Here is a 16,198-nt window from a genome sequence, read left to right as displayed (position 1 = left end):
TTGTTCTTTTCAATGGGCGTTTTGTTTCATGAGCGCGGCAGTATTCGGTTCTCGATTTAAATGGGTAGACACTCACTCGCTTACTCATTGATAGTTTTTATCCATACGCTTTTTTTGCTGCTCTACAACGATGTAATTCATCACGTGTAGAAGCAGAACGCAGGCTGAGCACGGGATCAGCCGTGTCCAACTTTTTAACCAGCGCGTTCTTGACGGTCCAAGCAAGCAATGTTAGTAACAATGGGTCGAAGTAAACATTGTACCGATGATCAGCGCCATATAATAAAGCGAATGGCGGCTGCTGGCATTAAGCGCAAAACGATCGAGTTTGTAATGGAACGATCGCGCACTTTTGTCGCAAACGCGCTTCGGACATCCGAAATGTGTTTGGACAACCAAAACGCGCTAGGACAACTGAAACGCGCTTGGACAACCGAAACGCGCAAGTGAACCGGACGTCCTCAGAAGACCACGGCGAAAGAAGACCGTAAAGTTGTTAATAGATCGAAAAAACACTGATCGCGAGGGCGGTGGTTCTGCTTATTACATCAAAAACCTTACCCAAAACACAGAATAACTACTAACAAATCTATACGAAACGACATACTTGTGAAACAAACACACACACCAATACACATTCAAACATACATACACACACACACACATGCACACACACACATGTTCACACACATACACACACATACACACACACACACACACACACAAACACAAACACACAAACCACACATAAACCTGTCCCAACAGGTGCATGCTGCGTTGAAAACACCAGGGTTCTATCTTTATGTCCGATACTGTACAAGCTGTTGGATCGAGGTTCATATCCTTCTCCCGACTGTTGCTACTACCAACGCCATCTAATACTTGGCCATAATTTGACATCCAATTGTGAAGCTTGAATCCTCCTTGTGAGTGAATAAATTTCACATCTTGTGCTAGCTTCGTGGCCTCGGTCACACTCTCTATACTGGCAAGCATATCGTCGACGTAGTGATGACGCTTAATACATTCGACGGCTAGAGGATAGCGGGCCGCGAAACGGTCCGCGTTTACATTCTTTACAAATTGGGCGGAAGTTGGTGAACAGGCTGACCCAAAGGTCATCCTCAGCATCACATATTTATCGGGCTCAATTTGCGACCGGTCAGTTCGCCATAGGAATCTTTGGCTAATCAGATCCTCTTCTTTAATCATGATCTGATGGTACATTTCTTGAATGTCAGCGGCAATAGCAACACGATATTCTCTAAACCGACTTAGGACAGTCGGCAGTGGTGAAAGAAGGTCTGGCCCAGTCAATAACATGGAATTAAGCGAAATTCCGTTCACTGTTGCAGCTGCATCCCATACTACTCTAACCTTATTTGGTTTATTGGGGTTAAATACAGGAAAGATTGGTAGATACCACTTTCTAAGATGCTTAAATTTATGCTCTTCATTTGATAATTTTCTAATATATCCCTTTTCAACATGGTCTTTCAGCACTCGGTCCATCATTTCTCGAAGGTGCTCTTCTTCTGCCATGCGGCGTTCTAAACATTCCAAGCGTTTGAGAGCCATTGCTCGATTGTTTGGCAGTTTTACGTCATCATAGCGCCACAACAATCCAGTGACATACCTCTCACCTTGTAGTGCGGTGTGTTTACGCAGCAATACACTCGCCCGTTCCTCATCATTTGAAAGAGTGTTTATGCCACCTTTACATGTGGGTTCTTCGAGCGCAAAACTACCTTTTAGAGCTTGATCAATTTTGGTTTCTATTTCTGCACAATCACAAATATGTGCTCGATGAAATGCCAAAATGTTGCTGTTGTTAGACGTTGACGACGAATCGCAACCCGAAACTACCCATCCTAGCCTCGTCTTTGTTGCGACGGGTTCATTTGTTTTTCCTTCTATCGTCTTTAATGGAACAGTGAGATGATAGTTATTCATTCCTATGAGAATGCGTGGAGGTACAGAAGCGTATGGTGCTAATGGAATGGATGCTAAATGCTGATTTTTTGTTCGTAAACGATCCATTTTAACGCGTTGCGAGGGCAACCCAAGACTTTTCACCGTTCGTACATTAGAGGCTTCAAAGATCTGAGCACCACTGGATATTCCTACTATATTTACGCTCACCTGTTTTGAATCTCGTTCAGTGCGATGTTGTCCTCCAGTCCATTTCAAACAAAGAGGTCGGTTTGTCCCTTCAAGTTCCAGCTCGTCAACTAGCGAATGTTCGATTAGCGATACTGACGCTCCTTCGTCGAGAAAAGCAACTGTTCTGATCGTCTTTCCTACAGCCTGCAGCTCAACTGGCACGTATCGCAATAGTATGTTCTCGTCGGTGGCTGTAGAGTGAGAGAAATTTGCTTCGTGTCTTTCCTTACCTGCCGAATTGTGTAGTGACGGGTGGTGTTTTACAGTACATCCGTCTTTGCCGCATACTCTCGTCTCTTTACAGGGCGCACGATGTTTTTTCAAACAACATTTACACAAGTAGTTCCGCTTAATGATGTCCCAGCGATCTGCTACACTTTTCTGCTAGTATCCGTCACATTCGTATAAGCGAGCGCAGCCGTTATCGCACGCACAAACGGCTTCTGTGGAGTTCTGCGAGGAGGGATTAGTTGTATGCATGTGCAAATACTTACTGCATCGTGGTTCGATAAGATTTGCTGGGCTCGTTACCGCTTGGGCTGCATGCTTAATGGTTTGCATCCACTTTCCGAATGCAGCCAGGTTGACCTTTGACAACGTAAGACTGTGTATGCCCCACATCAGCTTAATCATCGGAGGGAGACGACCAACGAGCTCATCCAACACGGGTCCATCATAACGCTCCTCGACCCCGTTATTTCTCACAGCAGCACACATTTCGTCCACGGATACGGCGAACTGCACAAGCGTCTCCAACTTTTCTGCTCTCGGAGGTATGTACCTGTCGTCGAATCTGGCTCAACAACGTTTTCACAACGACTTCTGGACGTCCGAACGATGATTTGAGCTCTTGCATAACTTCTTTGAGGTTAGCTGCTTTCCTGAGTCTCCCCGGGACTGTTTTAAACGCTTCTCCTTTTAATGCTTGTTGCAGCCTTATAATATTTTCTCCGTCAGAGAAACCACATAGTTCCGTCATCTCATAAAACGCGTTTTCGAACTCTTCTGGGTTACCGGCGAACGTCGGTTGTATCACTCGAACATGACGCCGTAGATCCGAGATTGTCCCGGCGTGATCCTTACGGATTTTGTTCTTGATTCATCCGTTGAACAAAGGTGTTTAGCACGGATTCGAGCCGTTGTATCACGTCAGGCTTTTGCCTGCGTGGCTCGCGTGCTTCTTCCAAGAAACGTTGGAAGGTTCTGCTAAGATTGTCCAATGGAAAATCAGCAGTTTGAGTGGGTTTTGCTTTTAATGGATCATTCGGAGGATTCGATACGGGCGTGATCACTTCCGTCGATCTTGCTTTGGTGGATGGTTCCAGATTCACTATGTTCGCATCCACTGCTACCTGGGCTGGTTGGGTCGCTACTACGAGCGTCGCACGATGAAGGGTAGATGAAGCGGGGGGCGGTGTTTCAGGAGTGCACAGATGGCATGTCCAATCCCTACTGTACACGGTTTCATCTTCGTTCACGCACGCAAGATGAAACATTCCTTCGCATCGATCGCAATCTACTGCATTTTCCGTACTTGCACCATTGCACACACCACACTGCTTATCCTCCATTTTCCAAGCCGTGAGGTTTCCTTCTTGCTTCACGTCACTGATATTGCGGTTTCGCTAAGGCGCTGCGGGTTCGCGTCTTACCAGGACTCGTGAAACGTAAGTAGTGAATTTTTTAAATTGTTGCATCCTGCAACAAAGCTCTTTCTTTCGCGAATTTTAAGTTGAAACTTCAGTTTTCTTAATTCACTTAAACTGTATTAAAAAATTCACAGAACTTTCTTCTCTTGGCGCGATGGTAGAAAGAGGTCGATTTTCGTCTTCGTGCCCGTTTTAAAACTTCACGCAAACCCGATTACGGTCATTCCATTTAATTTGCGCAGGTTCATCCGTTGCACGCGAAGCTCCTTCGGGATGAACCATTCCTACTCTCTCTATTTCGCCCGTGTTTGCTTCGCCTGTGCTACCTGTCCCTCTCTCTCACTTCACCACAACGCAGCTGTCAAACTAGAACCGCTGTTGGTAAACAACACTCAGAGAAAATCAAACGAAATAATGTTGAGAAGCTTCCAGGCACGAAGCGAAGCATTAAGCACGCTTAGAGAATGCATCTTATTTAGAGAGCGATTGGTCGTTCCAGAAGCATTGCGTAGGAAATGTTTGAGACAACTATTATTATTTATTTATTAATCTTCAACCTATGGCCTAATTAAGATGTAACAGTTCATTAAAAAAAAAACATAACAAAGCATGATTTGCAGCGCAATTCACTGCGGCCATGGCAAAAGCCGGAGACGTTCCTTGAAGCACTGAGTTGAGATGTCGAAGTCGAAGCAATCCGAGACAGTGTTGAAGACAGCCGACATGCGGAACATAGGGTCAGACCGACCAGCGCTGGAACGGGGTTGAGCGAGCTGTAGAGTTTCTCTAGACCTAAGTGTTCGGGATGGTGCATAGATATCGACTCGATGCAACAAAGGCGATGAGTCGATAGAGCCATTTAGCAATCCAGCGATGAAAGAACACTGTGCATTGCGTCTTCTAAGCGAAAGAGGTTCAAGGCCTAGAAGACGGCACCGCGCAGCATACGGAGGAAGATTATTGCGATCCTGCCAGGGAAGTAGGCGTAGGGCATATCGCGTGAGCTTACGTTGAATCGCCTCAAGTCGAGCAATTGAAGAAGCGGTAGTTGGGCTCCAGACTACGCACGAATATTCCAGAACCGAACGAACGATACAGTTGTCGACAGCTTTGATGCACATGGGGTTGCGGAATTCATTAGTTGTCCGGATAACCACGCCAAGTAATTGATTTCCTCTGGCTACAACGTCATCAATATGCTGTTTAAAGTTCAAACTAGAGTCAAGCAGAACGCCCAGGTCTTTGGCATGATTTTGTCGATTAATTGCAGTGCCGTCTATGAAGTAGGTACCAGTGACTGGGCTCCTGCATCGACTAAAAGACACACAGTAGCATTTCTCGATGCAGATAGTCTGTCCATTACGCTTGCACCACGAACAGAAAATTTCGATGCAGTCTTGCAGCAATATACAATCACCTGTGTTGTGAATAGGCGCAAAAATTTTTGCATCGTCGGCAATCAGACTGATACTGTCGGGAGGTAAAGCGAGGGTAACATCGTTGATAAACAATATGAAGAGAAGTTGGCCAATATTGCTTCCTTGTGGCACACCCGAGCTGCTGACTATTTCTTTGGACATATGCTTATCAATTTTCACGATGTATGTGCGATTAATTAGGTACGACTTAAGCCACTGTACGAGCGAGCTGGGAAATCCTAGCTTATCGAGTTTAGCGAGAAGAATTGCGTGCGGAAGAGAGTCGAATGCTGCTTTTAGATCTGTATAAATTGCATCGACTTGAGCTCCGGCATCAATTTGACTAGTGCAATAGGTTACAATTTCAACCAGGTTCGTGGTAGTCGACTTTTTTGGCACGAATCCATGTTGATACGAGCTTAGGTAGCTGCGGCATGCATGTAGCAGATTTTTGTATATCACTAGTTCGAACACCTTGGCAATGGCACACAAAGATGTAATACCCCGGTAGTTGATGGCATCTGTCCTGTCGTGCTTTTTGTAAATAGGAACCATCCAAGATTTCCTCCATGTTTTGGGAAAGTAGCCATTGGCTAGCGATGCATTGAACAATTTTGCAAGGATAGGTGCTACTGTCGTTTGACAGCGTTTCAGCACGGTAGAAGGAATTCCGTCGGGTCCAGGAGCGAAGAAAGGCTTTAGTTGCGCTAGGGCAGATAAAACGATCTCACTGTCGATGAAAGGAGTGCTCATGTTAATTGCGCCAGCCGGAGTGTTGACGAGAGCAGCATCAATGGTATCGGTATCATTCATGGCCGGTGAAAAGCAATCTGCGAAGCGATCCGCGAAGAGATTGCACATTTCATTAGTGTTGGCACTACAACAACTTCACTACAACAACAACAACTACAAAAGGAGCAACAACTTTGTATGTTGCCCGACCTCTCCGCCGCCCGACCTCGCTGGTGCCTGGGTCCGCCGTGGAGACGAGCAGCAATTCGAACTAAGCCCCGCTTCACTAACACCGCCAGGAACTCCGCCCTCGAGATCCCTTTGGCAAAAGTTCGCGCCTCACAGCGACTGCCTTCCAGCTAGTTTCCCCAGGCTTTCGGGGGGCTATGCAGATGGAAGGGGAACCTTTACCGCAGAAACTCTCAAGAGGAGAAGCTCAAGGAGTAGAGAGTGAGCGAGCAGAGATCGGATTCGACTTCGCCTTTCTGCCTACTGGTGTCCGCCGAGGATTACCACTGGAGGGGTCCAATAGCGAATCAATAAGCTTTCGAAGATTATATCGTTTCGGGAGTGAAATAATATATTGCGTTTCGTTTCTCTTGCTTAGCTCATTTTGTTTATTTTCAGTTAGGAAAGGGATGATTTTACAGCGTGTTTTTCTAGCGATGGATAACATCCTTTTCTAGGAAAAACATTCTTCCTTAGGCGAGGCGAAAAATATATTAGGATCGAACGCGATCCTCTACTACCGCGCCCTGGACACCTATCTCTAACGCTAAATTATGTTTCTAATTCTGTGTAGTGCATACTAGGTTTTTATTAGGAAATTCCTGCCCTTAGTCGAAAAATGTCCTGATGAGGACGAAGGGAAAAATATTTATTCTAGGATCGAACGCGATCCTTTTTAATAGTGTACCGCATTCCTGACGCATGCACTACCTAGTACGCTCGGATACTAGGCGCTTAGAACCATAGAGGATACTCTATTCTAATTTACTTATCTGCCTATCGTACGCGCTACTACCACCATCACATACACAGCGCGTTCGCTCGCTTGTGCTCGCATCTGATAAGCCTGAGCGACATTGTACGTAATGGATTTCGGTGTATGCGTGGATTTTGTTTTGCTGTTGTAGAAGCGCCAAAACGAGTCAGGCCACCTGCAGAGGTTACGTTGAATTTTACTCAAATATCTGCGATATCGAAACCTGTTATAGCTGCAGTATAAAGAGTGCGTGTCAAAGTAGATCGAGCGAGATCTTTGGCAGCGGCGCGTTTGGTAGTGACGATAAGCAGCTCTTTTTACACGTTTGAGTCGTTTGAGTGTGCGGTCCGCCCAGGGGGGATTAGATTTAGGACGCTGAACTGGGACGCATACAATAAAGGCTTGCACCATGAAGGACGAGAATGAACATACTGCTTCGTCAAGTGAAATAAAATTGGAACAATGAAAGCTATTGTTAAACATTGATATCATGTCGTTCAGTTTCACATAGTCAGCTTTAGCAAAGTTATAACGATAAAATGCGGTTGTCGTCGAGTTTTGTCGAGTCGTCAAGTTGCGTCGGGTCGACGAGTTAATACGTATATTGAAGTCAAACGCCGGATGGTAGGAGTCAAGAGGTACAAGTGGAACAACACTTGGAAAGACAGGCGAACACAATTTAGCTGCAGCATTGTTAGCGTAGAGCTGGTCAAGCATGCGTCCGTGCGAATTATTGATGTGTTTAAGTTGCACTAATCCGTTAAATTTAAATCCATCCACAAAGGTGTTGTTGGCCAGTGAGCGCGCAGTTGGTTCATAGTGCGTTATTGATGAGTATTCTGGCGAGGACGAAGGATCAGCTGTGGACCAGCTTATGCTGGGCTGATTGAAATCGCCAATAACAAACAGCAGATCCGAAGGCTTCAGTGTGAGAGTGAAGCCGCTGATACAATCATGTAGAGAGCGAAGAGTCGATATCTCGGAGCTAAGCTGCGGTGGAATGTATACTACCATGACGTACAGATGTGCGTTATTGCAGGTGACGCGCACACAAATATACTCGAGAGGTTGGATAAAGCGGGTATACGGTAAGTCAATTGAGCTGCGTTGTCAGAGCATGAGGCTTGGCATGTTTGTTGCGTGCAATGAGCGGAACTTCGTCTAGTTGAGAAAAAAGCGATCGATTGTAGACTGGTGCAGGTGCGGAGATGAAGCGCGGTGGTTTTGGGGCGGTCCAGAAACAAGTGTTGAGTTTGGTGCTTCCAGGGTATCATTCACCGGGGGGTGACACTGTTGTGATGATGTTGTTTCAGGACCAGGTGGAGTAGACGTGCGTGCTGCTAAACGGTGAGTCGTTGGTGTGCGTGAGGTGTAGCGGTGATCAGTACTAGTAGCTGGTGTGCGTGTTGTAAAGCGGTTTCGGGTGGCTATAGGAGATGAGGTTTGGTGGTCGTGTTGACGGGATGGAAAAAACTCACGTACACCGATACCGACGGGCCAAGTGGATGGTGTGAGTGCCGCATCTCGAAGGATAGCCGGGACTCTCACTTTGAATGAAAGCCAATTCATGCTGTCCACACTAACCCCTCTTCTCAGCAGGCAATACGCTATAACGTCATTGGTGTTGTTGTTAGTATGGTTTAGAGAGGCTTTGGCTCCTGCGGAGTTCTTTCGCCTCTCAACGTCATTGGTGGCTAAGCGACGCTTTACAGAAGCGACCACTTGTTCCACAGTGACGGCCGTTGATAAGCGGGATAGGCGGATCCAGATCCTATCTGTGAATGGCTCACGAGGTGCAGCTTGAAGCGGTGATGATAACGGATCGGTTCCCACCAGTTCATGCGGTTGTGTAGGTGCCGGCTGGACGGCAATCGTGGTATTGGTGTATGCGTTTGGCGATGACGCGGCACAAAGGATGTTACCGCGACTGTTTACAATTCTGTTTACACCATGAGATGCCGAATCCTCGATTACGCGCCTCCGCTGTCTACCAGTAGCCGGTCGAGGATCAGGATTCCGAATGTGAGGCGTGGATGCAGTTTGAAGGAGGGTAAAACCACTGCGAACTTCGGCGACAATAGGCTCAACGAGCTTGCCGATAGCTGCTACAGCTGAGGTGAGGGCGGCTTGGAAACCGACCTGGGCGCCTATTTCTTTTACCGAACGTCAGCGCGGATTTTTAAGAATGTTAGTGCAGCCAATGCAGCTCCAGTGCAGGTCGACATTGGACAATACTGCGTCAATCAGCTCGGGGGGCAATTTGCAACAGCCGCGGTGGAACGTAGCGTCACAATATGCACAACTGATGATGCAGCCGGTGGCCTTTAGCGGTTCAGCACACGAGAAGCAAATAGCAGCCATCGCGAACTCACGCGTAATCACAGCACAACACTGCTAAGCCGAGCAGGAAAAAACAGCAGGAAACAGTTTCGGTGCAACTAAACAATTCGCTAACACGCAACGATGATGTGAAGCAGTTTAATAGTCCGCAGAATAGGCAACAATGCGATGCGACGCAGAAACACAAGAAAATTACTGAAAAATCACGGAGCGCGACGAAAGTGCGGCCGAACAGTTAAACGTCAAACGTCGTTTTTTTCAAACGTCGTTCACTTTGATTCCAGATTCGATCACCTGATTTCTTTAATGCACGTTGGGATAAATGTAAACAAACCCGTGTTTTCGAGCAGGTACTCGAATCTAATTCTAGCTTTTAGGCTAAAATTTTCTAGACTGAAAATCGTAGGCTAGTTTTTTGTGTGGTTTTGTATGGATTGTTTACATGATTTCAGCCTCCAACTGTCAAACTCCATACAAAAAACTGACTAGAATCGTGAAGGCCCCCAGTTCCAGGTCAAGCTGCCGTCACCTGCCCTCGTAAGGAGGTATGGGGGAGGACAATCCACCCAGGATTTTACGTATAGCAAACCTGGTGAATGATCGCTGCACCCGCTCGATACGTTCCACGTGGGTTCGAGCTGTAGGGGACCAGACTACTGAGCAGTACTCCAAAATCGATCTGACCAGAGAGCAGAACAGAGTGTTCAGGCACATTGGGTCGGAGAAATCGCAAGCAATTTTCTTTAGAAGACCCAATGTTTTCCGCGCCTGATTGACAACTGAGTCAATGTGGTGGCTGAAGGTGAGGCCTCTGTCAAGCAAGACACCGAGGTCTTTTACGACACAAACACGATTGACTTGCACAGAATTTAGGACGTACGAGTAAGTGATTAGAAACTGTGAGCGACTAAACGAAATGACGTTACACTTATCAGGACATAATGTGAGGGAATTACTAGAACACCAAGACGAAAAACGATCAAGAATATTTTGTAGGGAAATGCAATCACTAGGAGACGAAACTGGGAGAAAGATTTTGAGGTCGTCTGCGTAGCAGAAAAAACACTCAGGAGGGAGGGTGGTACGGACATCATTAATAAAAATTATGAACAGCAAAGGACTTAGGACACTACCTTGCGGTACGCTTGCACTACATGAAAAGGGAGTCGAAAACATATCATTAAATTTAACACTATAGGAACGATCACATAGAAAAGAACGTAACCAAGATACAAAAAGATTATTGACGTCAAGTTGTGAAATTTTATTTAGAAGTAAGGAATGAGGAATACGATCAAATGCAGATTTGAAGTCAGTATAAATAGTATCAACTTGTTTAACTGACTCTAACTGGGATGATACGAAAGAGGTGAAGGACATAAGGTTAGTTGTTGTAGAACGGTTAGGAAAAAAGCCATGTTGCTGAGGGATAATAGTAGAAGAGGTGAGTTTAAACACATAGGTATGGATAATATGCTCAAATACCTTGGTTATTGCGCATTGTATTGAGATGCCACGGTAATTGGAAATATCAGACGGGTTACCTTTTTTGTGAATGGGAACTAGCCATGCTCGCTTCCATAATAAAGGGAATGAAGACGAGGACAAAGATAGGTTAAACAATTTTACCAATAGAGGGACGAATAGAAAAGGTGACTTTTTTAAAACCGAGGCTGGCATTCCATCCGGTCCAGGGGAGAAGGATGGCTTAAGTTTTTTAAGAGCTTCAGAGACTGTATTAACATTGACAATACCCTCAGCCCATGCGACGGAGTTTAAACCAGGCCATATGCCCTCAGACTCTGTCAAAGGTTGACTCTCCGGTCTAGACAGACCATTGGCGAAATGCTCAGCGAATAGGGAACAGGTGTCAGCAGCATTGTCCGTAGTGACCGAACCGAGCGACATGGAAGTAGGAAGGGAAGAGGGATTACGACGCTTCTTGGCATAAGACCAAAAAAGTTTAGGATTACGGTATAACATGCATTGAAGCCTTCCAAGATACAACCTATAACTGGCCCGATTATAAATACGAAAAGCAGAAGCGGCATATTTGAAAACTCTACGATTATACTCAGAAGGAGTTGAACCGAGTTTTTTGAGGGCACGTGTCCTATCCGCCTTTAATGACCGCAATGTAGCATCGTACCAAGGAAGGCGAGAGGAAGGTTTAGAACGAGGACAACATAAAGGGAGAGCTGCCTTAACAATATTACTAAATTGCTCCACCGCTACGTCCACAGTGGAGGGAGAATCGGTTCTAATTTCTAAAAAATTCCAATCAGAGTTGGTTATGATTTCCCTAAATTTTTGTAAGTTCATTTTCCGAAAATTCAACTCAGATTTGTTATCTCTAACATTATTACCATTATGCGGTAAAGGAGCATTTACTACGAATTCAAGAGGTGGGTGATAATGATCTAATTTAACAATAGGGTCAAGACTACAGGAAACTGGTGAACATGAATATGTCACTAACTCATTAACAAAAACTAAATCTAGTTGCCTCCGAAAAATATTTACGACCCCTGAAAGTTGACGCAGATTGAATTCAGCTAATCCGTCTATAAAGTAGGATGAGGCAGGGTTAACGGCAAGCGGTGCGAAATAATCCTCATTTTGAGACCACGATAGTCCAGGTTGATTGAAATCACCGCATAAGACAAACAAATCTCTATCTTTCATGCGAGATTGTATTAATGTAATTGTATTGAAGAATGAGTCTAACGTGTCAGTATTCGAGCTGAGGTTTGGAGGTAAATACACACCACCAACAAAGAGTGAATGACCGTTCAGTTTAATTTGAATCCATAAAAGTTCTACCGAGCATTGGGATACTTCAATGTGCAGCGACAAGAGCTTAGCGGAACAGGCAATGAGTACACTACCGCTGCGAGAGCAGGTACTGTTAGCGCTTGAACGATCACAACGATAGACGGTATATTTTCGGTCACAGAAGAGGGATGAAGGAATCGAATCGTCCAGCCATGTCTCAGTTAGTATTATGACATCATAACTCGCAACTTCAAGAGAACTTTTGAGACCGCGAGTGTTTTGATAGTAAAATTTTAATGGAGATTTAGAGTGCGAGTGTGTAAGTAGTGTTGCTATTGCTGCTGTGATGATCGAGGAGGTGACGTCGAGACTGCAGTTTTTGTTGGTGGAGGCAGTAATGTTGTTGTTTGTTTCCATATGAATAGATATATCAGTGTTTGTGGTGACAGGTACGTGTGTATTTGTTGGTGCTGTAGTGGTAGTGATCAGGAGATTTGCCGACAATGTTAAAAAAGGAGCATTCCAACGATCCGTGAACTCTTTGAAGACAGTTCCGATCGATGAGCATAATAATGCTTTCTCCTTATAATCCGGCGACAAACAGACTTTAAACGAAGAGAAAGTCAGAGTGCGGACATCGCGGTTAAGTGGCACCAACTTAAAAACGGTGACATCCTCGATGCCGATTTGCTCCTTGACGAAAGTCTCAACTTCTAAGATTGTGGCTGTCGGGCGACAGCGCGACAGGTACAACCAGAATTTAGGCGTTTCTGGTGGTAGGAGCAATGTGGCATGAGCTGAAGTGGCGATGGGTGCGGTGCCATTTAGAAGCGGGGAGGTGGCGACAACGGACGGCGGAGAACGGTTCATTAAACAACGTTTTGCCGGGTTGCTAAGTTCGGTGGCTGGTGTTGACGAAAGAACTGGTGCTTTGGATCAAGGTCTATTGAGGATAGAGGTCGAAGCATAGCTTGTTTCTGTTCCGACATTTTGAAGCTGCGTTTGACACTTCGATTAGAAAGTGTTTACAAACAACTCACGCAGCAATCTACAGCATCGAGTAGAACATAATCGATACCTTTACTGCAAAAGAACAAGGAAACAAGAGATATGTATCATAATTTTAAACTGCGTTCAATACGGAAACAATATTTGTCAACAACGTTCTTTCATACAGGTGCTGAAAACAACTTTATACAGCATTCTTCCCACAGGAATTTGCGTCTCACAACTTGCCTTCCAGTGAGTTTGGTGAAGGTTTTCGGTATATATGCGAAGAAATAAGAAATGCTTGCAATGTTTAATGAGGTACGTATTCTCCATAAGTAGAAACTACAAGATGCAACTTAAAACAATTAGCTTTTTTATCATTTTGTAGGTGATATTCTTTTGAATGAAGCATGTTCAAACCAGCTTTTTTGTTGTACAATCCAACGATCCGGCTGCTGTTCTTATCAAATAATGCTTCAAATATCGCAGCGTTTGTTTTACGGTAGCTGAACAACACTTTTAAACTAGCTTATAGATTGCAAGCACCAACTCGCAGTGTATAACTGGAACCAACCACAGAACCTTTCTCGCATAAAGATCGTCGTCTAAACATGCTCAACAATGGAATACGGTGATAGTATATGAAGCGCGGCGTGCAAACAACACACAACTCCCAGCCAATCGCTAGCGATTTCTTATTTTCATTGTGTTTTCTGAATGTTTGTGATGGTGATCACTCAATGCTTAATTCCAGGTTTTTGTGGAGCACCTGGACAGGAACGTGCACAACGTGCCCTGAAGATGCAGCTAGTCGGCTTGAGGAAGGATTATATTTGGGGCCCGCGAATGGGGAGGAATATATTTGTATATTCCGTACCCAACGAAGCGATGGTACGGTGCAAAGTGTAGTGTCCAGGCCAACAGCTGTTCCGGCAGTCTGAGAGTTCGGAGTTTGACGAGTAGTAAGGAATGTGGAACAGTGGCGGATTAAGGATCGGGGGCTCTAAGCGGTAAGACTAGTTGAGGCCCCCTATAAATGGTAAATGGTGGTAATGGTGTAGGGGATAATCATTGGCTCAATCACAGGTTCTAAAATTTTTGCTGGCCACGAGAAGGGGGGGGGGGGGGTGCAAATGAAGCCTCGGGGGCCCTTGCCGCTATTACTCTGTCCAAGGCATAATATAGACTAGAGAACTACGGGGCCCCTAAATCGGCGGGGACCCAGGCGACCGCCTAGTCCGCCTACCGTTAGATCCGCCACTGATGTGGAACACTATCGAAAGCAGCCTTGGCCGATTTGAAGCATCGATAGTGTCAGCCGAGTGATTCGTGCGTTGTGATCGCTGCCTTCTGATTTCCGGCCAGCATCTGCAACTGTACGATGGCAAACCTTACCTGTAGCAGCTCGTTTGTACGTCCGGCCAACAGCTAAACCGCATAGACCTGAACAGTAGCATTAATAGTGCTATGGCAAAAGTTAAAGGCGATTCGGACTGAAGAAGTTTGAGACTGCACAAGGTACCATGAGCAAATCGACATTTGAGAAGGTGCGTAGGAGCGATGTAATGCCGTTCGGTACAAAATCGCTACAAAACTATACAAATCATGAGCGGAAAGATTCTTTCTCGTCCATTTTAGCAGACGTAGTTACGGAAGCTAGAGGTTTTAGGTTTGGAGTTTCAAAGTGTGCGAAGGTTCCTTCTAGATCTACGACCAAGGCATCGCAAGCCGACGCACTTTATAGACTATTATACTTCATTTCAACTATTTTACTGCAGAAAAGACTCCATAAATTGTAGTGGCTATCAAGAAATTCACATAAAAAATGTATTTCATACTAATATCTTTCTGTACAAAGTTCTGTATTATTAGTTATATTTACAGGATACAAGTTTAATAGTCGATATACTGTATATCATGAATAAACTATGTACATAAACAGATTCATAGCTCTACTTGACAAAGCGCAATCATTAACTGAAATTCCTTAAATGCAAAGCGCATTCCTTGAATTCATTAGCTTTCCTAACTTACTAATCTTAACAACTAAAAGGATGAGTATTTCATACTATAGCTACATATTACAAGATAACTTGCCTTAGCTCTAATCACTATTACCACTATTACACTATTACTGTAATATTCAAAGGAACACAATCAATAAACAGTAATCACTAAGATTTCATTTTAACACATAAAAGAAAAAAATCGTATCAGTACGTCCCAAAATTATAATTATGTACATTAATTTTACATAAATAACATACGTATCGATGTGCTACGTTGATCATGATGTTAAGTAATGTAGCGATTATTGAATGATTGATGATACATTTTTAACGAAATGAAAGTAAGCAAAGATGACCCGGCATGAAGAAGAACAGAATCGCTATTTTACAAGCGGGTGCAATTAAAAGACTGAAACAACTAAGTCAATTGTAACACATTTAAATTGAAACTTATGATTGGATTCAGGATCAATTACAAATATAATTGAATTGAATTGGTAATCTTTTTAATGAAGAATGGGCCATGCAATCTAAAAATGAAAAATATTATTAAATTAACAAATAAATAAGTTAATAAATAGGTGAATAAATAACTACATGTGTAATACCTTAAGTAAGTATATAAATAACTATAATCACGTAGATAACGTTCGAAACTATGACAGCAATACACTCCGAATAAATAAGTTAACAATTGATTAATAAATAAATAAATAAACAAATAAACTACTACTAAATTGTTATAAATACATTTGAATTGAACTATGCACAACTTGAACAATTATATAAACTAAAAATAAATTGCAAAATGCCTTATCACATTTAAATTATCAAATCAATAAGGTATAAATAAATATAAATATCACAATAAATTAATAATAGGCATCTGAATAAATTACCGATAATTTAATAATTTTTTTCATTTTTTTTGTTGCTTTTGAATGCGGTTCAGGGTATTTCCGCTTGCGTCTCAATTGATTCTCGGAACTCCTTTTCATGTTAAGAAAACGCATTCGAACAATGACTCGTTGTTTTGCAAACGTTTTTATGATTTCAAACGGCAGTTCCGGATTTTTTTTCTGAATGGTCATTGCAATTTTAGCCACAATCCCCTTCATTTTAGAAAGATTACCATTC

General features: G+C 43.8%; 1 protein-coding gene and 1 long non-coding RNA gene across 2 annotated transcripts; one reads left to right on the top strand and one right to left on the bottom strand.

The window, feature by feature from the left end:
- Positions 1-7,974: 7,974 nt before the first annotated feature.
- LOC120959094 (uncharacterized) lies at positions 7,975-9,107 on the bottom strand (the record flags this gene model as incomplete). The annotated part of the gene is made up of 1 exon (XM_040382265.2): positions 7,975-9,107. A coding segment is annotated over one exon (999 nt), but the record flags the coding sequence as incomplete, so codon positions are not given.
- Positions 9,108-12,992: 3,885 nt separating this feature from the next.
- LOC125907491 (uncharacterized) lies at positions 12,993-15,674 on the top strand. Its single transcript, XR_007452709.1, has 2 exons — positions 12,993-13,370; positions 13,441-15,674. It is a non-coding gene; the product is annotated as an uncharacterized LOC125907491 (long non-coding RNA).
- The last annotated feature ends 524 nt before the right edge of the window (positions 15,675-16,198 follow it).

Source organism: Anopheles coluzzii, chromosome 3, assembly GCF_943734685.1.
Source record: "Anopheles coluzzii chromosome 3, AcolN3, whole genome shotgun sequence".
Taxonomy (NCBI): domain Eukaryota; kingdom Metazoa; phylum Arthropoda; class Insecta; order Diptera; family Culicidae; genus Anopheles; species Anopheles coluzzii.
Note: the sequence above shows the minus strand (reverse complement) of the source record. Positions and strands in the feature narration are given on the sequence as shown.